At 37.0% G+C, this 26,215-nt stretch overlaps 1 protein-coding gene across 5 annotated transcripts in view; it reads left to right on the top strand.

Moving 5' to 3' along the window:
* The window catches only part of PHKA1 (phosphorylase kinase regulatory subunit alpha 1), a 172,293-nt gene that overhangs the window by 14,010 nt on the left and 132,068 nt on the right, over window positions 1-26,215 (top strand). For all 5 annotated transcript variants that reach the window (XM_005899619.3, XM_005899618.3, XM_005899617.3 and 2 more), the window contains exons 5-9: window positions 9,312-9,394; window positions 13,412-13,492; window positions 22,797-22,895; window positions 23,820-23,966; window positions 25,131-25,184. In XM_005899619.3, coding sequence (XP_005899681.1) covers window positions 9,312-9,394; window positions 13,412-13,492; window positions 22,797-22,895; window positions 23,820-23,966; window positions 25,131-25,184 — 464 coding nt within the window. The remainder of the gene's footprint in view (window positions 1-9,311; window positions 9,395-13,411; window positions 13,493-22,796; window positions 22,896-23,819; window positions 23,967-25,130; window positions 25,185-26,215) is intronic.

Here is a 26,215-nt window from a genome sequence, read left to right as displayed (position 1 = left end):
CCTCTCCCCAGCAAAATAACCATAAATGGTGAAAATTAATTTTAAAAAACCAAACATTTAAAGTCACTGGAAATTGTCCTAAGGGTACACAGCAAGTGGAGAAACATTTATTCAAAGATATCTAAATCTTAACAGTAAGAAAGTATAGCATTTAGGCCACAACTTGTTCCTTCCCCTGCCCCAAGTTCACCATGACAGAAGCACTATTTGAAGTGAATGCAACCAGGAATACAAGGCTCCCTCCCCACTCCACACCCCAGCTCTCAGTCTAAGGCTGTGATATCTCCCCAAGAGAGAGGTAGATTACCAGCACTTCTTACTCTCCCCAGCTCTGTGTTGCAGAATTTCTAATCCAGTCAAGAATGACTTAGAGGTTTAGAACTCCCTTCCTACCCCCTAGTACCACTAATGAAGTGGATGCTTAACCACAGGCAGAGCAGACCAAGAATACTAGGCCTGACCCACTTTTCTAGTAGCATGGATGGTAGGGCAGGCCATAAGAACAGAAAACTCCATAGCTCCTCCCAAAAGAACTGATTTTGGGAACAGAATGTGGAGAAGTTCAAGACTCAGAAACAATGAAGATTTTGGTTCTAAGAAATTAAGAGGAGTCTGATAACTCAATAATACAAGCAATAAGCTATCCTGTAGACTAGCTAGCCATTTTAACAGAGAACCAAGGAAAGAGAGAGCTAAAAAGAGCCCTCCCAGGATTAGAACAACTGTCAAAGACTGGCATCAAAGACTACATGAAATGGGACCTGAATTTAATTGAATGAAACAGTCAACAATTTATGCCTCAGGGCCTTGTACAGTATAATAGAACAATTAATTGACAGTTAGTGGAGATTAACATCTGATACCAACAGAAACAGATCACAGATCCCTTCTCAGCCTTATGGCTAAGATCAAGTGTAATGGATCACAGAAAGAGACAAGTTGCTAAAGCTAAAACCACTATCTTCCTGGGGTGACAGTGTACATATCCAGGGTAGCACCCTCTGAGGATCAACTTCAGGGGCTGCATACTATGGGGTAAATAACTTTCACTGAAATAATCCATGTCACTAAACAAATAAACAGGTAAACAATTCCCATAAGGGAAAGTATCAATATCTATATATTATCTATAATATCTGGTTTTCAGCAAAAATTTATGAGGCATGCAAAGAACCAAGAAAGCCTGAGCCAACAGAAGAAAAAGCAGGTGGTAAAAGCTGCCTTTGAGAGGAAGCATATGTTGAATTTAGGGAAAAAAGACTTCAAAGCAGTTACTATAAAAGTGTCCAGAAAGCTAAAGAACACCATGCTTAAAGAAATAAAGGAATATATAATTATTGCATTTCATCAAATAGGGAATTTCAAGAAAGAGATAAAAATGAACCAAATCGAAAGTTGAAAAATATAGTAACTGAAATGAAAGACTCATTTTGTTGTTGTTTAGTCACTAAGTCATGTCCAACTCTTTTCGACCCCATTGACTGTAGCCCGCTAGATTCCTCTGTCCATGGAATTTCCCAGGCAAGAATACTGGAGTGGGTTGCCATTTCCTACTCCAGGGGTCTTCCTGACCCAGGGATCAAACCCACGTCTCATGCTTGGCAGGTGGATTTTTGACACTGAGCCACCTGGGAAGCCCAAAAGACTCACTCAGTTCAGTTCAGTTCAATCGTTCAGCCGTCTCTGACTCTTTGAAACCCCATGGACTGCAACATGCCAGGCTTCCCTGTCCATCACCAACTCCTGGAGCTTGCTTAAACTCATGTCCATCAAGTCAGTGATGCCATCCAACCATCTCATCCTCTGTTGTCCCCTTTTCCTCCTACCTTCAATCTTTCCCAGCATCAGGGTCTTTTCCAGTGAGTCAGTTCTTCATGTCAGGTGGCCAAAGTATTGGAGCTTCAGCTTCAGCATCAGTCCTTCCAATGAATATTCAGGACTGATTTCCTTTAGGATTGACTGGTTGGATCTCCTTGCAGTCCAGGGGACTCTCAAGAGTCTTCTCCAACACCATAGTTCAAAAGCATCAATTCTTTGGCACTCAGCTTTCTTTATAGTCCAATTCTCACATCCATACATGATTACTGGAAAAACCATAGCTTTGACTATATGGACCTCAGTAGAGAGACTCAATCGATTTGAGCTGGCAGAGGGAAAAATCAGCATACTTGAACACAGATCAACAGAGATTATGCTGTTTGAAGAGCAGGGAAAAACAATAAAGCAAAATGAATAAAACCCCAGAGAAATGTAGGACACCAACCGCTGCCAACTCATGTGTAATAAGAAAAGAGTAAGGAGCAGAAAACATGTTTGAAGAAATAATGGGACTTCCCTGGTTAAGAATCTGCCTGCCAATGCAAGGTACACAGGTTCAATCCGCGAAGTTTCTACATGCTGTGGGGCAACTAGGCCCATGTGCTGTAACTACAGAGCCCATGTTCTAGAGCCTGAGAGCCACAAGTACTGAGCCCATGTGCCTAGAGCTCATGCTCTGCAACAAGAAAAGCCACCACAGTGAGAAGCCCATGCACCACAACTATGGAGTAGCCCCTGTTTTCTGCAACTAGAGAAAGCCCACACATAGCAATGAAGATCCAGCATAGCCAAAAAAATAAAATCAATCTTTATTGAAATGAAAGAAACAATGGATGAAAACACCCCAAATTTAGTGCAAAACATTAATCTACATATCCAAGGAGCTCAAAGATTTCCAGATAGGATAAACCGAGATTCATATCCAGAAACATCATGGTAAAAAAGTTAAAAGCTAAAAACAAACATCTTGAGAGCAATATGAGAAAAATGACTTCTTATGTATGTGAATGTCACTCAGTTGTGTCTGATTCTTTGCGACCCCATGGACTGTAGCCTGCCAGGCTCCTCTGTCCATGGAATTCTCCAGGCCAAGAATACTGGAGCATTCCCTTCTCCAGGGGATCTTCCCAACCCAGGGATCGAACCCAAGTATCCTGCATTGTAAGCAGATTCTTTACCATCTGAGCCACCATAAAGGGAACCCAAATAAGATTATCTGCTGACTTCTTTTCCAAAAAAAAGTAGAGGCTAGAAGACAGTGGGATGATATGTTTAAAAGGCTAAAGAAAGGAAGTATAACCAAGAATCTTATAACTATCTTTCAAAAAAACAAACTGAGATAAAGACATTCCCAGATAAATAGTGAGAGAATTTGTTCCTAATAGACCTATGTGAGGTGCTTAGTTGCTTCAGTCATGTCCGACTCTTTGCAAACTTAAGGGCTGTAGCCTGCCAGGCTCCTCTGTCCATGGGATTCTCTAAGCAAGAATACTGGAGTGGGTTGCCATATCCTCCTCCAGGAGATCTTTCCGACCCAGGGATTGAACACACTCATGTCTCCTGCATTGGCAGGCGGGTTCTTTACCACTAGCATCGCCTGGGAAGCCCAGACCTACTTTACAAGAAATATTAAAAGAAGTTATTTATACTAAAATCAGGTGACCAAAAGCAGTAGCTGGAATCTACACACACACACACACACAAAAAAACCAGACCACTGGTAAAAAATAATTATAAAATATGGTATAATTACATATTTCTTTTTTCTTATCTTAACTGACCTAAATGAGTTTGAGCAAGCTCCAGAGGTTGGTGATGGACAGGGAAGCCTGGTGTGCTGCAGTCCATGGGGTCACAAAGAGTCAGACATGACTGAGCGACTGAACTGAACTGACCTAAAAATCAATTGTATAAAACTTGTTTTATACAATAACTTGTATTGTTGTGCTTATAGCATATAAAAATGTAAATATATTTGATAATATCAGAACCAAGGAGGTGGGTGGGAGCAAAGCTATATTGAATTAAGAAAAAGATAACCAAATCATAACTCAACTCCACAGGAACAAATAAAGAGAATGAGAGATGGTAAATTAGAAAGACATCCTATATTCATGGATTAGAATGCTTACTGTTAAGATAGCAACATTCCCCAAACTGATCTATAGATTCAGTGCAATTCTTGTGCACATTCCAGCTGTCTTCTTTGTAAAAAATGACAAGCTGTTTCTAAAATGTATATGGAAATCCAAAGGACCCAGAATGGTCAAAACAATTTTGAAAAAGAAGAATAAAGTTAGAGGACTCACACTTTCTGATTTCAAAACTTACTTCCAGATATTGTGATACTGGCATAAGGATAGACACATAGAATAACAGAATAGAACTGAGAGTCCAGAAGCAACACATGGTCAGTTGATTTTTGACAAGGATGCCAAGATAGTTCAATGGGGAAAGAATGATGCTGGGAAAACTGAATATCCACATGTAAAAGAATGAAATTGGACTTCTTCTCTACCATAGACAAAAACTAACACAAAATGAATCATAGACTTAAATGTAGGAAGGAAAACTGTAAAAGGTTTTAATCCAGTGGGGCTTCTATAACAGAATACTGCAGAATGGGTGGCATAAAGAACAGGGATTTATTTTCTCAGAATTCTGGAGGCTAGAAGTCCAAGATCAAGAAACCAGCAGTGCTGGTTTCTGATGAATCCTCTCACCTTGGCTTGCAGACAGCCACCTTCCCTGCTATGTCGTCATATGGCCTTTTCTCTCTGTGTGTGCACTCCTGATGTCTCCTTTCATAAGTATACCAATCCCTATTGTATAAGGGCCCCACCCTTATGACCTCATTTAACATGAATTACCTCCTTAAACCTTAGACTTCCCTGGTGGCTCAGACGGTAAAGCGTCTGCCTACAATGTCAGAGACTGGGTTCAATCCCTGGGTTGGGAAGATCTCCTGGAGAAGAAAATGGCAACCCACTCCAGTATTCTTGCCTGGACAATCCCATGGATGGAGGAACCTAGTAGGCTATAGTCCATGGGGTCACAAAGAGTCGGACACAACTAAGAAACTTCACTTCACTTCACCTCCTTAAAAGCCTCACTTCTAAATACAGTCACATTGAGGGTTAGAGCTTCAACATATGAATTTTATGGGGGAAATTTTGAGTTTATAACAAACATTTAGAGAAAAATATAGGATTAAATCTTCCTCACCTTGGGTTAGGCCCTGTTAGATATGACACCAAAAGTATAAGCAAATAAAGGAAAAATAAAATGGAATTTGTCAACTTAAGATAAACTTGTGTTTAACAACTGTTGGGCTTCAAAGGACCCTTTCAAGAAAGTGAAAAAATACCCACAATATGATAGAAAATATTTTCAAATCATATATCTGGTAAGAAACTTGTATCTAGAGTATGTAAAGAACTCTCACAACTCAAGAGCAAAAAGATAACCTAATTTGAGGTGGGCCAAGAATCTGAATTGACATTTCTCCAAAAATAGTCACATGACCAATAAATATATGAAAAATTGCTGAACATCATTAGTCACTAGGGAAATGAAGATGAAGACCATAATGAGATACCATATCACACCCTCTGGAATGGCTGTAATCAAAAAGACAGAAAATAAATGTTTCTGAAGATATGGAGAAATTGGTACCTTCATATGTTGCTGATGGAAATGTAAAATAGTACAACCACTTTGTAAAAGAGTCTGGCAACTCTCATAAGGTTAAACAGAGTTACCATATGATCTAGCAGTTTCATTCTTAGGTATATATTCAGGAAAAATGAAAACATGTTCACTCAAAAGCTTGTGCACATGCATGAATGTTCATAGCAGCATTGTTCGTAATAGTCAAAAAATAGAAACAACCTAAATGTATATCAACTACTCATTGGATAAATAAAATGTGATATACCTGCACAATTGAATGTTTTTAGCAATAAAAAGAAATGAAGTACTGATACATGCTTCAACATGGATGAACCTTGAAAACATTATGCTAAGTGAAAGAACCCAGACATAACAAGTCGTATAATGTATGATTGCATTTATAAGAATAGTATGGCAAATCTATAGAGATATAAAGTACATGAGTGATTGCTTGGCTGGGGGTGGGTACGAAATGATGAGACAAGTGTTGAAGGGAAATGGGGAGTGACTACTATGGATACAAGATTTCTTTGGAGGGATGGTGAAAATGTTCTAAAATTGATTATGGTAATGGTTGCAGAACTCTGCGAACCCTAAAAACCACTAAATTATTTACTTGAAATGGATGAATTATATGGTATGTGAAGAAGATCTCAATGTTACTGTTTTTAAAAATAAGGAAGAGAGAGGCTTAATTTTAGGCAAGTGCAGATCAGTCTCTGGAGTAGACCACAGGGTCAACCTCATTTCTAGATATTATAGTATGCTTTATGCAGCACTGCCATCTTTGGCCTTACCCAAGCCCTACTTCATTTCACCTGTATATCTCACCTCTGCACCCTCTTTTCTACAAGCAGTGCCTTGGCTCCATAGAAGGGACAGGAACCAGATGTTATGTATGGTCTTGCTTCAAGAGACAGGTCCTCTCCTGTGCTTAACAGGGTTGTTTAAGATCATTCAATAAATAATTATTGAATATCTACTATTCAAAATATTATTTAATATCATTCAAATTAGACTGTGAGATACTTTTAGGGGCTATATGAGATGTTTTGGGGGACTACAAATATGAATAAGATTTCTTCAAATTCAGGTAAAGATTTATCTGTGGTACAAAGTAAAAACTAAGTTCATAAGAGCAAGAAAAATAAAATTCTGTGAAGCACAGAAAAAGGGAATCAATGAGAACATCACAAGAGGAGACAGCATTTGAACTGGGCCTTGAAAGAACAGTTAGGATTTCAAGATATGGAGAAAGCTGTGTAAACAGAATATCATGAACAAAAGGACAAATGGTAGATGTGTGTCATTTATATGGTATAGTGACTAGTTAGCTGCGACATGAGTCTAAGAGATTGTCGAAACCAGTTTCACACTTACTGCCTTATCTCAATCTATGTTCAAGTACCTTGGCACACAAAGCTGACAATGTAAAGCTATGAAGCTGATGTCCGATATTACTGCCTCTCTTTTTTTCCTCTCTATCCAAGAGGTTAAGGTGGGTCAATACTGCTACAAGAGAGACCCTTTGCTCCCCATGCTGCCCTATGCTGTGGTTACTGTTTTGACAGAGCCATGGATCAGGAGTTTGCAATCTGACGATCTGAATCATATAGTCATTTTTAATTTTAAACTTAACAGTTCTGTGATTTAAAATATTTGTCAAGAGAGCAAAGATTTAAATGTGAAAAAAAAAAGAAACTGAAAGCACTAGAAGCATTCATGGGATAAAGCTTTTCAATAAAAGCTTCTGAGAAGAAAAATATACTGTAAGCAAAATGGAACTTCAAACAAACTGGGAAAAATACTTGCAACACATATGATGGGCAAAAGTCCAATTTCTTTAATATTTATTAATATATTAATAACAGAAAGATGGGCAATTCAATATAAATTGAAGGATATGAAAATACAAAAAGTTCATAGGAAAAGAAATACAGCTGGCTTATAAACATAAGACTCACAACCTTACTCAAAATAAAAGAGCTACAAATTAAAGTGCAAGGATATTCTATCTCTGATCCATTAGAATAGTAAAGATCAAAAACTTTTATTAAAGCCTGTGTCTACAAACGTGTTGGAAATAGGCAGGCAGTGCTGGTTGGTATGTAAACCGTGGAAGTTCTTTGCAGAATAACATGGTGATGACTATCAACATTTAATGTACATGTGGTAAAATATTTAGAGAGAGGAGTACCAATGTTTGTAGCTTACTTAGAAATGTATCAAAAATTGGAAGGACTGTTGGATGGATATAGACATGCTTTAAAAGTATAGTAAAATGTTAATGGTTGAGTCCAGATGGTGTGTAAAATCTACAGGTGCCACTATAAAATTCTTTCCTTTTTTGTTTGAAAATATTGAAAATAAAATGTTGGAAAAAATAACATGCATGAATATGTGACTCAGTAGTTAGGAATTTACCTTGATATACTGGTGCATGTGCACAAAGATATAAACACACAGATATTCATTGCAGCATTGATAGCAGTGATGAAAGATTAGATGCAACCCAAATGTCTTTCATTAGGGAACTGGTTATACGCATAGCTTTTCAGTGGAATGCTACGTAGTCATTTTTTTTAAATGAGGCAGATATATTTGTCTCCAAGTTGTATATTAAAAAAGCAAGGTGCAACATAATATACTACTCTTTGCATAATTTTAATATATGTATAATGTATCTCTGAAAGGATACAGAGGAAACTGGTTAAGATTAGTTTCTTCTAGAGAGGAAACTTGGCAGGGTGGGAGTAATGTGATCCTGATTGGGAGAAAAACTTTCACTGTGTAATTGTTGGTATTTCCCTTGATGGCTGGGAGAGGAAAGGAGTTAGTTTTTAAACAAAAATGGATCAATGTGTACACACTTGGAAGCAGTATAGTATCTTGGTTAGGAACTCAGTCTCTGAAATGAAACAAAAGTTGACAGTCAGTTGAGTCCTATTTCCACTATGTATTAGTTTCATGACTTTAGGCAAATATTTAACTTCTGTAAGCCTCAGGCAGAAAACAGAGGTAACCACCTCTTAGAGTTGTTGTGAAAATTGAATGTATAATTCATGTAAAATATTTTATTTATAAGCTCTTTTTGTATAGTTCAAATTTAGATTATCATTCTTATTCTCCAAAATATGGTTTTGGGTTCTTAAAATCATAATGTTCACCCACTTCTTCTTATTTAGACTCCCTCCAAGCCTTCTATAAAATGTTTATCTTTCTTTTTCCAGACGCCTAGGTTTATACATTTAAACACAACACCAATTAGTTACCTATAGAATTAGAAGTCTGAGAATTTTCATTAAAACAAATATCAATCAAAATTCTTCCATTTTAAAACATGCTGGTGTCTCACTTAGTTGAAAACTAGCCTAGGACTGATTTGTGGTATTATTTTTATGTTTTAGAAATCAAAGTGCTTCTTGATTCCTAAGCAGGAGTAGGACTCTTTGGGAGTAAGGGGGTCAGTTAGTCACTATGGCTACCTTTAAAACCTGTAGTGATAATTGACTAGCTTTATAGGAATGATGCTAAAGCTGAAACTCCAGTACTTTGGCCACCTCATGCGAAGAGTTGACTCATTGGAAAAGACTCTGATGCTGGGAGGGATTGGGGGCAGGAGGAAAAGGGGACGGCAGAGGATGAGATGACTGGATGGCATCACCGACTCAATGGACATGAGTTTGAGTGAACTCTGGGAGTTGGTGATGGACAGGGAGGCCTGGCTTGCTGCAATTCATGGGATCGCAAACAGTCGGACACGACTGAGTGACTGAACTGAACTGAACTGAACTGAATTCCTTTATTGTCTTTTTCCTCAGGACTTCATATTATCCACAGCCTAGATGAAGTTAATTTCATACAGAACCTTGTGTTTTACATTGAAGCTGCATATAAAACTGCTGTAAGTACTCATTTTGGAATGAATTTTAAACACGTGATGTTTTAAATATACTGAACAACCTATTCCTTCTCCTAACGCTGCCCCTCATAGTGAACCAGTCTATAACACTTCTGGCAGAAGTTGCCTTCAGCCTCTTTCGTTACTAAGCTCTGTTGTCCTTCTAGTGTTTATGGGAGCAGGATAGCTGCTGCTGCTGCTATGTCACCCCACTCCAGTACTCTTGCCTGGAAAATCCCATGGATGGAGGGGCCTGGTGGGCTGCAGTCCATGGGGTTGCTAAGAGTCGGACAGGACTGAGCGACTTCACTTTCACTTTACACTTTCATGCATTGGAGAAGGAAATGGCAACCCACTCCAGTGTTCTTGCCTGGAGAATCCCAGGGACAGGGGAGCCTGGTGGGCTGCCATCTATGGGGTCGCACAGAGTTGGACACAACTGAAGCAACTTAGCAGCAGCAGCAGCTACTTAGAAATAAAGTTTAGTCATGTGTTTAATATCATCTGTAGACATTGATTCAGTGCTTACTATACAAAAATAATTAATCATTTTTACAACTACCATATGAGGTAGGTTTTTAATTAAGTCATTTTTTAATGAGGTCATAATATATTTAACATCTCTCTCAGAAATTACTATTCTTCATTGCACGATGCTCATTGTGTTGAAAATGGCTGTGTTATATACAGTTCAGTGTTTTGCTTGTTTAATTGTTTTGGTTTGATTAGTTGTTTTTTCAGGTGTGAGGGAAAATCTGGAGCCTGTCCTTCCTTATTTACCAGAAGTGAAGTGAAAGTCGCTCAGTCGTGTCTGACTCTTTGCGACCCCATGGACTGTAGCTCACCAGGCTCCTCTGTCCATGGAATTCTCCAGGCAAGAATACTGGAGTGGGTAGCCATTCCCTTCTACAGTGAAGGGTAATTCAAATATAGACATATTTGGTGCAAACAGATATTATTTGTTGATAGATTTTTGTTTTCTGATACCATAAGCCTGCTGTGATGCAGGGTAAAAACCAGGGTTTTCTGAGCTCTATTGCAGCCAAGGTTGCAGCAGTAGAATTAATGATATTTGTGCCTTCTCCTACTCTAATATTTGGTGCACAAACTACGGTAGAGCTGGGTTTAGGGGCAGATAACACTCGCTATGGGATAAATATGGCTTACCTTTCTGAAACTTCATCTTTTGACTCAGAGATTTGATATTAAAAGTAACTTATGGTAAATACCAAAATAAATACAAGTGTGTGTGTGCATGTGCAAGCATGTGTGTGCATATGAGTATTTCCAAGTTCTGTTCAATGAGAGAGCATAGAAGCCTGACACCACAGTGGCAATGAGCGCTGGTACTCAGGTCTTGAATATAACTATCATTCTCTAATAAAAGGAATGAGAATTCCTTGTAAAAGTGGTTGATTCCGGGACTTGGACAGGGAAAATACAAGATGAGACTGTACTTGAGCATCTTATAATGACAGAAAGTGAGGAAGTGTTTTTAAAAATGGAGCATGTTAAAAGAACACAGGAGCCAATCTAGAAGAACTCCCAATGGCCAGAGCTGGAACAATTTGAGCAAAATAAATAATGGTAACATTTCATTACAACCCAGAGAATAACCTAAATATCTATAAGTTATACTGATATAAATAAATAGCTGAGTAAAAAAATGAGGGAGAAAGGATAGCACTTCCTTAGAGAAGGATTGCAATTAATGAGTGTAGAGGTATTAAAGGAACTAGAAAATCACCATTGAAACACCACTGTAATTGTTGCAAGGAATTCACTGATGGATGCTAAATTAGTAGATGGATATTCAAGGAGAAACAAGATATTTGCACAGTCATAAAGTGTATCTCTGAAGATATATATTAATTACAGGCATATCTCATTTAACTGTTTCACTCTCTTGCACTTAGCAGTTACTTGTGATGTTTACAAATTGAAGGTTTATGACAACCCTATGTCAAGCAAGCCTATTGGTGCAATTTTTGAACAACATTTGCTCACTTCATGTCTCTGTCACATTCTGGTAATTCTTTTTTTTTTTTTTTAAACTTTACAATATTGTATTAGTTTTGCCAAATATCGAAATGGATCTGCCACAGGTATACATGTGTTCCCCATCCTGAACCCTCCTCCCTCCTCCCTCCCCATACTATCCCTCTGGGTCGTCCCAGTGCACCAACCCCAAGCCTCCAGTATCGTGCATCGAACCTGGACTGGTAACTCGTTTCATACATGATATTTTACATGTTTCAATGCCATTCTCCCAAATCTTCCCACCCTCTCCCTCTCCAACAGAGTCCATAAGACTGTTCTATACATCAGTGTCTCTTTTGCTGTCTCATACACAGGGTTATTGTTACCATCTTTCTAAATTCCATATATATGTGTTAGTATACTGTATTGGTGTTTTTCTTTCTGGCTTACTTCACTCTGTATAATAGGCTCCAGTTTCATCCACCTCATTACATTCTGGTAATTCTTGCAGTATGTCAAATCCTCAACCAGCAAAAAGATTTTGACTCACCCAAGTCTCAGATAATGGTTAGCATTTTCTAACAATAAGATATTTTTAAATTAAGGTATGTACATTTTTTTAGACTTAATACTATTGCACACTTAATAGACTACAGTATAGTATAAATATAACTTTTGTATGTAATGGAAAACCAAAAAGTCATATGATTTGCTTTAATGCAATATTTGCTTTATCACTGTGGTCTATAACTGAATCCACAATATCACCAAAGGATGCTTGCAATTAGTATAATAATATAATAGGAAAATGGTAACAGTAGAATGGAGAAACTCTGTAGACACTACCTTAACCAAGTGATGAAGGTTAATGTTACAAGTAATAAGACATCAACATGTGTACCCCTGATATGATGCACTAAGAAGGAGCATAATGTTTGTAGAATTCTAGTATTCTTGCCAATAATGCATAACCTCAATCTAATCAAGAGAAGATATCAAGGAAATCCAAACTGAGGGAAATCTATTAAATATATGACCATTAATCTTCAAAAAGTGTCAAGGTATAAAAGACAAGGCTTGAGAAACTGTAACTGGAAGAGATTTAAGGAGGCATGACAAATGCAGCGTGGTATTCTGGATTGCATCCTGGAATATAGTAAGACTATCAGTGGAAAAACTGGTGAAATCCTATGAAAGTCCATAATTCAGTTACTAATATTTTACTCATGTAAATTTCACTTTGACAATTGTACTATGGCCTGACGTGCTGCAATTCATGGGGTCGCAAAGAGTCGGATACGACTGAGAGACTGAACTGAACTGAACTATGTCAAGTGTTAACCTTAAGGGAAGCTGAGTGAAAAGTGTATAGGAACTCACTACTATTTTTGAAACTTCTCTGTTACTCTAAAGTTATTTGGAAATGAAAAGTTTTTTAAAAGTAATTTTAAACGTTATCTATCGAGGAGCTGTATAGCACTATGGTTAAGAATGTAGGCTTTGGAGAACTTGGTCTCTAATTTTAGCCCTGTCATTCATTAACTATGTGACCTTGAGTGAGTTGCTTAACCTCTCTTTGCACCTCAGTTTCATCATCTATAAAATGTAAGGATTAAGGATGATAATAGTGTAAAGTGCATAAGTAAGTTCTTGGTACATTGTCATTGCCAATAGAGAATAAAATTAGAATGGATATTTAAGATAAAATATTTGGGTTGATGTTTAGGCTCTGTTTCTTAGACCCCCTAGATATCCGCTTTGGTGAAAAATTTTGATAAGCACCTCTTTAGATGAACTAAGTTACAGTTCTTAGCCATCAAGCTATCTTCTAACTTCTTGGAGTCCCCAGTAGAACTGAAAGCTACTGGGGAAATAGTTATAGGGGGAACTCAACTCCTTGGCCTCTCCTTAATAAGCATTGTGGGCAAACATATGTATGGCAAGTTAGCTAATATTTATGCCTTTTATTCAAGGGTTGTATATCTAGTAAGCATTTAGTAGTGGTGACTTGCTAATGGTGTGTTGGTTATTTTATGCCAGGACTTCGGGATATGGGAACGTGGAGACAAGACCAATCAAGGAATCTCAGAATTGAATGCCAGTTCAGTTGGAATGGCAAAGGTAAACTTTTCCTCACTCTTCTTTTACCAAGTGTGGGTTAAGTCTCATACACTTTTGCCATAGATAAAGCCTTAACATGAATGTGGACTATCATCAAAGTAATTGATCTTTTAAATCATAGGCAGTGTCCAGAGTCTCCCATATAATTATGGGCATGTAGGTAAAGACTTCTTTCATAAGCTCTAGATTTGTATGTACAACTGCTTTTGTAGCATGTCTCTATTTACATATCCCACAAGGACCTCAGAAAACATGTCTTAAACTAAAATCATCTCTACTACAGCAAAAACAATCAAAAGGAGGCTTATTTTCCCTTCCACACACCAAGTTGACAAAGCTTGATATCAGGAAACCATCTCTCAATTCTCCACCCCACTCACTCTCCTGCATCCCCTCTACTGTTATCTTCATCATCATTATTATCTTCCACTTGGCTTCATCGTTTCCTTCCATCTGCTACTGCCTTAATTTTAGCTTTTATCTCTGAAAGCAGCAAGAAGGCATAAAACTGGATAGCAGGAATAGGATCAAACATATCCATTATAATGATAAATATACATGACTTAATTTGTTTCTCCTACCTAAAAGCAAAGACACAGGTTGATTTAAAAAACAAAGAAAGGAAATTCAGTCTATACCTATACCACTTCTAAGAGCTCTAAGACAGCAAAGTGCCAAAGAAAAATTTAAATCAGAAAGATGGACAAAGTCTGGCCAAAATAAACAAAAAAGAATACAGATGACTATGAATTCAAATGAAGTACAATTTAAAGCCAAAAGTATTACATGGAACAAAGGGGACAAAGAGGGTCAAGATAGAATGAGAAAGTCTGGCCTGGAATGTAGTTTCAATTAATATAGAGCAAAATGTATTAAAAATACAAGGCAAAATAGAAACAGTTATAAGGGGACAGCTTAACACTGAGAGGCAATGACAGATAAAATAAAACCAAAAATAAGGTTATAGAAAATTTAAACTATATAATTAATATTGTTTAATAAATTTATATGTAATTTTGTCCTCATAAAATATGCATTCCCTGGGTAAGTGTTTTTCTTTTTAATGTATTTTTGATTACCAAAATGATACAGATATTGAGCTAATTTTAAAAAATTAAATCATACTCTAATTTACCTCTATGAAACCTGATTTTTTAAATACAGCAGCCTCAAATTTTACTGAACAACATAACCAAACATCTTCTTTCATACAAATAATCTAATTCAGTGTTTTCAGTTGCCATACACATTTAATAATTACTCTATTGATGATAATGCTTTAATGAGGATCTTTGTACATACATTCTGGTGAACCTGCATGAATATTTTTGTAGGATAGATTCCTAAAAGTGAAACCATTGGGTTAAGAGATGTACACTTTAAAACTGCCCTCCAAAACAATTTCCACCAGTTTACATTTTCCCCATTCATATATGATGGATACAGGCTTCCCTGGTGACTCAGACAGTAAAGCATCTGCCTGCAATGCAGGAGACCTGGGTTTGATCCCTGGGTAAGAAGCATCCCCTGGAGAAGGAAATGGCAACCCACTCCAGTAATCTTGCCTGGAAAATTCCATGGACAGAGGAGCCTGGTAGGCTACAGTCCATGGGATCACAAAGAGTTGGACACGACTGAGCAACTTCATATGATGGATATATGCCATCATGTACCATCTGTATCATTTTCCTCAAACCCTCACTAATTCTGAATATTATCAATATTTCTGAGTAATTTGATTTAAAATTTTTTAACCACTGAAACATTTTTCTACATTTTATTTTGAAATCATTTCAGACTTTGGGAAACTTGTAAGGACTGTGTGAAGAATTCCCATATAGCCTTCATTCAAGTTCCCTACTTGTTAACATTTGTTTGTTCTTTCTGTTTACACATACACATTATTTTTTCCTGAACCAGTTGAGAATAAACTGCAGACATTGATGCTTCATGCCTCCTAAATATTTCAGTATAAATTTCTTCAAAGACAGTCCCATCACCATGGTCCAATCATCAAAATCAGGAAATGAACACTGGCATCATACTACCACGTAATCCAAAGATCCCATTCAAATTTCTTTATTTGTTCCAATAACGTCATTTATAGCCAAAATCAAAAACAAACAAAAACCCTTATTATTCAGAATCCAATCCAGGATAACATGTTACATTTAGTTGTAATATCTCTTTGGATTTCTTTAACTTGGAATAATACTTCAGACTTGACTTACCTTTTATGATCTTGGCATTTTTAAAGATTATAGGCCAGTTGTTTTATAGGATGTCCTTCAGTTTGATTTTGTGTGATATTTCCTCATGATTTGAATCAAGCTATGCATTTTTTACAATAATACCACAGAGATAATGATGTGTCCTCAGTACATCATCAGGAAGTACAGCTGTGGATTTATCTCATTATTGTTTATGTTGTTTGATGACTTCATTAAGGTGGTATCTGCCATATTTCTCTGCTGTAAATTTCCTATTTCCCCCTTGTAATTGTTAATTATTTTGTTCCTGGATGATATCTGTACAACCCATTAGGTGTCAGTTAGACATGATTTCTCCAAGGAAAGTTTCCAGAATTACCTCTATCCCAAAGATTAAGTCAGTTCTGTCTCATAATTGAGAAGCTACAAATAACTAATAAATATTTGAAAGAATATTCAACCTTGGTAGCAAATTAATGCAACTGACTCACCATTTTTCTATCAAATTAGGAAAAATTTCAGAGGTAATACTTGGTTTGCATGAAAGAAGTTAGTACATAGCTGGTGTTAGTTATATTGGTACAAACTGCATGGAAGGGAATGTAGCATTATGTCTTAAAAATTGTTTATACCCTTTGACCCAGTGATTCTATTACAGGGAATTAATGCTTAAATGACAACTCATTCTACTCTGTTTTTATGAGTTTAACTTTTTTAGGTTCCACACAGAAGTGATATAATATTTGCCTGACATCTCATTTAGTATAAAGCCCTCAAGGTACATCCAAGTTGTCATAAATGATAGGATTTCCTTCTTTCTTATGGCTGAATGATAATCCATTACACACACACACACAGGCAGGTGCCCACACATATACTTCACATTTTCTTTATCCATTCATCTGTTGATGGAAACAAATCATTTCTCTATATTATCAATGATGCTGCAGTAAACATAGGAGTGCATATATTTCGATATCCTGTTTTTATTTCCCTTGGATATAGACCCAACAGAGAAATTTCTGGATCATATGGGAGTTCTATTTTTTATTTTTTCTGAGTAACATCCATAGTTATTATTTTCCATAGTTGCTGAAACAACTTGTATTTCTCTCAAGTGTGTACAAGGCTCTCTTTTATCTACATCATCACCAATACTTATCTTTTTTTATGATAACCATTCTGAAATATGTGAGGTGATTGTGGTTTTGACTTGTATTTCCCTTTTGATTAGTCATGTTGGGCATCTTTTCATGTTCCTGCTGGCCATTTCTATGTTCTCTTTGGAAAAACTGTGTAGTCAATTCCTTTGCCCATTTTTAATTGAATTATTTGTTTTTATGTTATTGAATTGTATGAGTTCTTTATATATTTTTGATATAAACTTCTTATTAGATATGTGTTTCACAAAAAGTCTCTCCCATGCTGTGGGCTGCCTTATGTCTTTTGTTTTTCCTTTTCTTTTTTTAATTTATTTTTATATTGAAGGATAATTACTTCACAGAAATTTCTTGTTTTCTGTCAAACCTCAACATGAATCAGCCATAGGTATACATATATCCCCTATCTTTTGAACCTCCCTCCCACCCCATCCCACCCCTCTAGATTGATACAGAGCCCCTGTTTGAGTTTCCTGAGCCATACAGCAAATTCCCTGTTGGATATCTATTTTACATATGGTAATATAAGTTTCCATGTACTCTTTCCGTACATCTCACCCTTTCTTTCCCTCTCCCCATGTCCATAAGTCTATTCTCTATGTCTGTTTCTCCATTGCTGCCCTGGAAATAAATTCTTCAGTACCATTTTTCTAGATTCCATATATATGCATTAGAATATGGTATTTATCTTTCTCTTTCTGACTGACTTCACTCTGTATAATAGGTTCTAGTTTCATCCACCTCATCAGAACTGACTCAAATGCATTTCTTTTTGTGCCTGAGTAATATTCCATTGTGTATATGTACCACAACTTCTTTATCCATTCATCTGTCGATGGACATCTAGGTTGCTTCCATGTCCTAACTATTGTAAATGGTGCTTAAATGAACAATAGGATACATGTGTCTTTTTCAATTTTGGTTTCCTCAGGGTATATGCCTAGGAGTGGGATTGCTGGGTCATATAGTGGTTTTATTCCTAGTTTGTTTAAAGGAATCTCCATACCGTCTTCCATAGTGGCTGTATCAATTTACATTCCCACCAAGAGTGCTAGAGCGTTCCATTTTTTCCACACCTTCTCCAGCATTTATTGTTTGTAGACTTTTTGATGATGGCCATTCTGACCGGTGTGAGGTGATAGCTCATTGTAGTTTTTATTTGCATTTCTCTAATAATGAGTGATGTTGAGCATCTTTTCATGTGTTTGTTAGCCACCTGTATGTCTTCTTTGGAGAAATGTCTGTTTAGGTCTTTTTCCCACTTTTTGATTGGGCTGTTTGTTTTTCTGGCATTGAGTTGTATGAACTGCTTGTATATTTTGGAAATTAATCCTTTGTCAGTTGTTTCATTTGCTATTATTTTCTCCCATTCTGAGGGTTGTCTTTTCACCTTGCTTATAGTTTCCTTTACTATGCAAAAGCTTTTAATTTTCATCAGGCCCCACTTGTTTAATTTTGGTTTTATTTCCGTTACTCTAGGAAATGGGTCACAGAGAATCTTGCTTTGGTTTATGTCATCGAGGGTTCTGCCTATGTTTCCCTCTAAGAGTTTTATAGTTTCTGGTCTTATATTTAGGCCTTTAATCCATTTTGAGTTTATCTTTGTGTATGCTGTTAGGAAGTGTTCTAATTTCATTCTTTTACACATAGCTGTACAGTTTTCTCAGCACCATTTATTGAAGAGGCTATCTCTGCCCCATGGTATATTCTTGGATCCTTTGTCAAAAATAAGGTATCCATAGGTGCATGAGTTTATTTCTGGGATTTCTGTCTTGTTCCATTGGTCAATATTTCTGTTTTTGTGCCAGTACCATACTGTCTTGATGACCGTAGCTTTGTAGTATAATCTGAAGTCAGGAAGGTTGATTCCTCCAGCTCCATTCTTCTTGCTAAAGACTGCTTTGGCTATTCAGGGTCTTTTGTGTTTCCATATGAATTGTGAAATTTTTTGTTCTAGATCTCTGAAAAATGCCATTGGTAATTTTATAGGGATCACATTGAATTTGTAGATTGCATTTGGTAGTATAGTCATTTTCACAATATTGATTCTTCCTTCCCAGGAACATGGAATATCTCTCCATCTGTTTATGTCATCTTTGATTTCTTTCATTAGTGTCTTATAATATTCTGTGTACAGTTCTTTTGTCTCGTTAGGCAAGTGTGTTCCTAGATATTTAATTCTTTTTGTTGCAGTGGTGAATGGGATTGATTCCTTAATTTCTCTTTCTGATTTTTTCATTGTTAGTATATAGAAATACAAGTGATTCCTGTATATTGATTTGTATCCTGCAACTTTGCTAAATTCACTGATTACCTCTAGTAATTTTCTGATATTGTCTTTAGAGTTTTCTATGTACAGTATCATGTCATCTACTTTACTTCTTTTCTGATCTGGATTCCTTTTATTTCTTTTTCTTCTCTGATTGCTGTAGCTAGGACTTCCAGAGCTATGTTGAATAATGGTGGTGAAAGTGGACACCCTTGTCTTGTTTCTATCTTAGGGAGAATGCTTTCAGTTTTCACCATTGAGAATAATGTTTGCTGTAGGCTTAGCCTATAAGGCCTTTACTATGTTGAGGCAGGTTCCTTCTATGCCCATTTTTTGAAGAGTTTTGATCATAAATAGGTGCTGAATTTTGTCAAAGGATTTTTCTGCATCTATTGAGATGCATATGGTTTTTATCTTTCAATTTGTTAATATAGTGTATCACATTGATTGATTGATTGATTTGCATATATTGAAAAATCCTTGCATTCCTGAAATAAACCCAACTTGATAATGGTTGAGCTTTTGGATGTGTTGCTGAATTCTATTTGCTAAAATTTTGTTGAGGATTTTTGCATCAATGTTCATCAGTGATATTGGCCTGTAGTTTTCTTTTTTGTATGTTGTCTTTGTCTGGTATCAGGGTGATGGTGGCCTCATAGAATGAGTTTGGAATTGTCCCTTCCTCTACAATTGCACTCATCTCACACGCTAGTAAAGTAATGCTCAAAATTCTCCAAGCCAGGCTTCAGCAATACAGGAACCGTGAACTTCCTGATGTTCAAGCTGGTTTTAGAAAAGGCGGAGGAACCAGAGATCAAATTGCCAACATCTGCTGGATCATCAAAAAAGCAAGTGAGTTCCAGAAAACATCTATTTCTGCTTTATTGACTATGCCAAAGCCTTTGACTGTCTGGATCACAATAAACTGTGGAAAATTCTGAAAGAGATGGGAATACTAGACCACCTGACCTGCCTCTTGAGAAACATATATGCAGGTTGGAAGCAACAGTTAGAACTGGACATGGAACAACAGACTGGTTCCAAATAGGAAAAGGAGTTTGTCAAGGCTGTATATTGTCACTCTGCTTATTTAATTTATATGCAGAGTACATCATGAGAAACGCTGGGCTGGAAGAAGCACAAGCTGGAATCAAGATTGCTGGGAGACATATCAATAACCTCAGATATGCAGATGACACTACCCTGATGCCAGAAGGTGAAGAAGAACTAAAGAGCCTCTTGATGAAAGTGAAAGAGGAGAGTGAAAAAGTTGGCTTAAAGATCAACATTCAGAAAACTAAGATCATGGCATCTGGGCCCATCATTTCATGGCAAATAGATGGGGAAACAGTGGAAACAATGGCTGACTTTATTTTGGGGGGCTCCAAAATCACTGCAGATGATGACTGCAGCCATGAAATTAAAAGATGCTTACTCCTTGAAAGGAAAGTTATGACCAACCTAGATAGCATATTCAAAAGCAGAGACATTACTTTGTCAACAGAGTTCCGTCTAGTCAAGGCTATGGTTTTTCCAGTAGTCATGTACAGATGTGAGAGTTGGACTATAAAGAAAGCTGAGCACTGAAGAATTGATGCCTTTTAACTATGGTGTTGGAGTAGACTCTTGAGAATCCCTTGGACTGCAAGGAGATCCAACCAGTCCATCCTAAAGGAGATAAGTCCTAGGTGTTCTTCGGAAGGACTGATGTTGAAGCTGAAACTCCAATACTTTGGCCACCTGATGCAAAGAGCTGACTCATTGGAAAAGACCCTGATGCTGGGAATGATTGAGGGCAGCAGGAGAACGGGACGACAGAGGATGAGATGATTGGATGGTATCACCAACTCAGTGGACATGAGTTTAGATGAACTGCAGGAGTTGGTGATGGGTAGGGTGGCCGGGCGTGCTGCAATTCATGGGGTCACAAAGAGTCGGACACAACTGAGCGACTGAACTGAAGGGTTAGTTCTCTGGTTGGCTAGGGTCTTGGAGTCAGTGTTCCCACTCTGAAGGTTCAGGGCTTGATCTCTCTCCAAAGACTAGTCTAGGTCTAATCTACCAACAGGAATTTCACCCAAAATGAAAGGGCCTTTACTTGAGTTCCAGAAGCCAGTGCACAAGAACACAACAAAGGTCTCTGACTCAGCAAAAACTCGGTATTGCTTGCCACATGGACAGACTTTGGATTGCAACAGATGACTAGAGGGTCTTCTTTAGGAGTTCTTTTTCATCTTTTTGATTGTTTCTTCTGTTGTTTAGAAGCTTTTTAGTTTGATGTAGTCCCTTGTATTGATTTTTGCTTTTGTTGCTTATGATTTTGGTGTCATATCTAAAAAAATAATTGCCAAGACCAATGTGAAGGAGTTTTATGTTTATCAGGTCTTATGTTAATCCATTTTGAGTTAATTTGTATGTGTGGTGTAAGATAGGGGTACAATTTCATTGTTCTGTGTGTGATTATCCAATTTTCCCAAAACCGTTTGTTGAAGAGACTATCCTTTTCTCATTGAGTGTTGCTGGCTCCCTTATAAAATATTAACTGACTGTAAATACAGAGATTTATTTCTGGGCTCTCTATTCTGTTTTATCAGTTTGTATGTCTGCTTTAATGCCTATATCATACTGTTTTAATTACTATAGCTTGGTAGCATAGTTTGAAATCAGGATCTGTGATGCCTTCAGCATTGTTTTTCTTTTTGATAATTGCTTTGGCTATATGGTGTCTTTTGTAGTTCCTTACAAATTGTAGGGTTTTTTTTCTGTGAAAAATGCCATTGGAATTTTTATACAGATTGCATTGGATCTATAGATGACTGGGTAGTATAGACAGTTTAACAATATTAATTCTTCTGATCCATGTACATGGCGATATCTTTCCATTTGTTTTTGTCTTCAATTTCTTTCATCAACGTATTGTTTTTCATTGTACAGATCTTTCACCTCTTCAGTTAAATCTATTCTTAAGTATTTTATTGCTGGTGATGCTATTGTGAATGTGATACTTTTATTTATTTTTTAGTTATTTTGTCATTACTGTATAGAAAACACCACTGATTTCTGTATTTTTGTTTTATATCCTGAAAATTTACTGAATTTGTTGATTAATTCTGATAGATTGTTGGTTGAGTCTAGGGTTTTCTATATATGAGACCATATCATCCACAAATAATGACAATTTCATTGCTTCCTTTCTGATTCAGGTATCTTTTATTTCTTTTTCTTGGCTAATTGCTTTAGCTAGGCCTTCCAGTACTATGTTGAAGTAGTACTTCAGAGTGCTGAGAGTGGGTATTCTTGCCTTGCTTTTATCTTACAGGAAAACTTTCAATTTTTCACCATTGAATTCGCTGTGGGTTTGTTGTATATGGCCTTTATTATGTTGACGTGTGTTCCTTCTATACTGAATTTGTTGAGGGTTTTTAATCATGAAAGTATGACTACAACCTCCATCTCAAATGTCTCTGGGACAATTTGGGAAACCCAAAAAAAAAAAAAAAACCTAAGAGACCCCTGTGAATAAAGAATGTTATTATATTTTCTGTTCTGCTAAACATATTTAAAATGGCATCATGTGCATTGATATACCAGGATAGAAGAATAAGAATAAGAAATATACGTCTTTATAGTGCTAAAGTTGTCCTTTCCTCCTTTGTTCCTCAAAGGCAGCCCTGGAAGCATTAGATGAACTGGACCTGTTTGGTGTGAAGGGTGGGCCGCAGTCAGTTATCCATGTCCTAGCTGATGAAGTACAACACTGCCAGGTAAGAGGATTGGACCATATTATAGAAAAATATATTTTTACTCAGACTCAAATTTAGCATGAGCTTTAGAATAAGGATAACTGAATGAGAATACATAATATGATTTATTATCATGTGCCAAAAATGTCTTATTAAGCATCCTATAGAGATAAACCTGATGTGGCATGAGCAATAACAGAGATCATAGTCCTGTTCTCTCACCCAACATTATAAAGGAATCCCATCACAGTGTATGAAATTATCCTCTATTGTATCTCCTTTTCTAAATATACCAAGAGAACAAGAGGTGATAGATTTTGAGTGTTCTTTTTGATAGTGGTTCTGAATATTTCTCTTGTCCCCACTGGTGCTAAGGTTAGATGTTTGGAGATTAGACTGTTTACATGGTAAATGCATATCTTCAGTTTTGTTTAAGATTACTTCATATATTGAAAGATAAAGGTTCTTGTCATTGACAGTATGGCTTTTCCCATCTTCTTCAAACCCTGATTGGACCCCCATGGTGTTCTAGTGAATATAATCTTACTTTCTAATTTTAAAAATGCAAAATTTTCAAATAAGATAAATTTGGGGGATATAGGAGCTAAGCTTTCTATATCCTGCTTCCCAGCAGCTTTATTTATGCTTAAATAGTTGTTAATGGAGCAACAGGATTATGGATGGAAAAATGATGCTTAGAGTATTCTTTATCCATTGGCAGCTGCTTAAAAATCAGGATTAGGAAACACTGAGAGAATGATTAAGACAAGGAAGGATTTATAGAAGTAGCTAGTCTTCTAAGCTCTCACTATTGAATCATTTTTAGATTTTCATTTAAATTATTTTCTTCAACATAAATCTTTTGAAATTAAAGCTATTAATTTTATAATCCCAGGCCACTTACTAATGTGCTACATTTGACTTCCTTTCTTTCCTTTCTTTCAGTCTATCCTTAATTCAATACTCCCCCGGGCTTCAACATCTAAAGAAGTTGATGCTAGTTTACTTTCAGTTATTTCCTTCCCAGCCTTTGCAGTAGAGGATAACCAGTTGGTGGAGCTCACAAAACAGGAAATCATCACCAAGCTTCAAGTATGTCCATATGTGCCTTTCTTTCTTTAGGGCTCTAATTTTAAGGCAAAATTAGTATCTTTGTGGGCCTTGAATGTGACCTGTGTCAGTGATTTAACCAAGCAATCAGAGTTAACATCACCAGTAATAAGTAATAGTAATATCATGTATATGCCCTGATACAGTGCACTGAGAAGTGCCTAGCACGTCTGTGATGTCTTTCCTAAGAACGCAGTACCTCAAACCAAATTCAGGGACATTCTACAAAATAACTGGCAGATGCTCTTCAAAAACGCTGAGATGATGAAAAACAAGGAAAGACTGAAGAATGGTCACAGATTAGACTAAGGAAACATGACAGCTAAATGCAGTGGGACCGTAAACTGGATACTGGAATAGAAAAAAAGCGTTAGTAAAAAGTCTGGTGAAATGCAAATAAGTTATGTACTTTGGTTAGTAGTGTTGTACCAAGGTTAGTTTTTTAGTTTTGGTGAATGTCCTATGGGCTTCCCAGATGACTCAGTGGGAAAGAATATGCCTGCCAATGCAGGAGATGCAGGTTTAATTCCTGAGTCAGGAAGATCCCCTGGAGAAGCAAATGGCAACCCACTCCAGTATTCTTGCCTGGGAAATCCCATGTACAGAGGAGCCTGGTGGGCCACAAAAGAGTGGGACATGACTTGGCAACTAAACAACAGAAACAACAAAATGTTCTATGGTTATATAAGATGTTAACATTAGGGAACAGTGGTTGAAGGAAATATGGGGACTCTGACTGTTTTGGGAACTCTTCTGTAAGTCTCAAATGATCTCAAAATTTTTAAAATGTGTTTCCTTTAAAAAAAAAAAAACCCTGCAGTCTTGTAAGAATTGTGTGAGCAGAACCACATAGGTTCGTAATTGGGCTGTCATAGACTTATCCGATGGTAGAAAGCCATGGAGAAGATAAAATAAGAACTTTGCTTTAGGGAAGAGCCTATAACTTAGCCCTCACTTGAAATCACATTGCTAAAATTGATTTCTGTTGCTGGACTGATAGCAGAGTTTTTTAAAATTATTTTTTAGGTATAATTTCTATGTTGTTGATAGGTTGGCACATGTAGCTGTTGGAGAGGATGCATTTCTGATTAATTATATTGCTGTACCAATGTACGTGCTTCTTACTTGTTTCCTCTGCATTTCCAGGGTCGTTATGGTTGTTGTCGCTTTCTACGAGATGGATATAAAACTCCTAAAGAGGTAGGTTTGTTTTCCCAAAAATGAGTCCAAGATAGAATGGTCACTACTAACTGCAGCTTCATTCAGATAAAATATGTATCTCATCAATATTACTTCAAATAATTAGTAAATAGGGTAACAATGACTGATGCTTGCTTCCTGTTTGGGGATTAGTTGTGAGGTTTTCTCTGTGAGCTGTTCCATATTAAATAAAATAGAGGAAACTGTTTGCCTGGAAAATCCCATGAACGGAGGAGCCTGGAAGGCTGCAGTCCATGGGGTCGCTGAGGGTCGGACGCAACTGAGCAACTTCACTTTCACTTTTCACTTTCATGCACTGGAGAAGGAAATGGCAACCCACTCCAGTGTTCTTGCCTGGAGAATCCCAGGAATGGGGGAGCCTGGTGGGCTGCCCTCTATGGGGTCGCGTAGAGTCGGACACGACTGAAGTGACTTAGCAGCAGTACATCCTTCCACCTCGTGAAGTTGTTTAGTTTCAAAAAAGAGCTAGTGATGGATGCTTAAATCACTGGATGAAAATTTTGGCAGAAACAGAATATTTACATGGTCTCAAAGTATTCCTCCTGAAATATTCAATAATTACAAAGGAAAACTCTTTCTGTCAGTAGATCCTTTTGGATCCCTTCCACCTTTTGCAGTTGATTAATTCTAAATAGTACTTGATCTTTAAAAGTTAACTTTCTTTTGTTCCACTTGTCAAAAATTTTCCTTGGAAATATCAATGAAGAAAATTAAGTATTATGAAAAAGGGAATGAGTGATTGTTACTTACTTTCATTGGCAATGTAGCTCAGGTCAGCTGGTTGAGAGCCATTATATCACAGTAATCCAAGTCTATGCCCCAACCAGTAACACTGAAGAAGCTGAAGTTGAACACTTCTATGAAGACCTACAAGACCTTTTAGAACTAACACCCAAAAAAGATGTCCTTTTCATTATAGGGGACTGGAATGCAAAAGTAGGAAGTCAAGAAACACCTGGAGTAACAGGCAAATTTGGCCTTGGAATACGGAATGAAGCAGTGCAAAGACT

This window comes from Bos mutus, chromosome X, assembly GCF_027580195.1.
Source record: "Bos mutus isolate GX-2022 chromosome X, NWIPB_WYAK_1.1, whole genome shotgun sequence".
Classification (NCBI taxonomy): Eukaryota; Metazoa; Chordata; class Mammalia; order Artiodactyla; family Bovidae; genus Bos; species Bos mutus.
The sequence above is the reverse complement of the archived record's forward strand: the minus strand, read 5'-3'. Positions and strand labels throughout refer to the sequence as shown.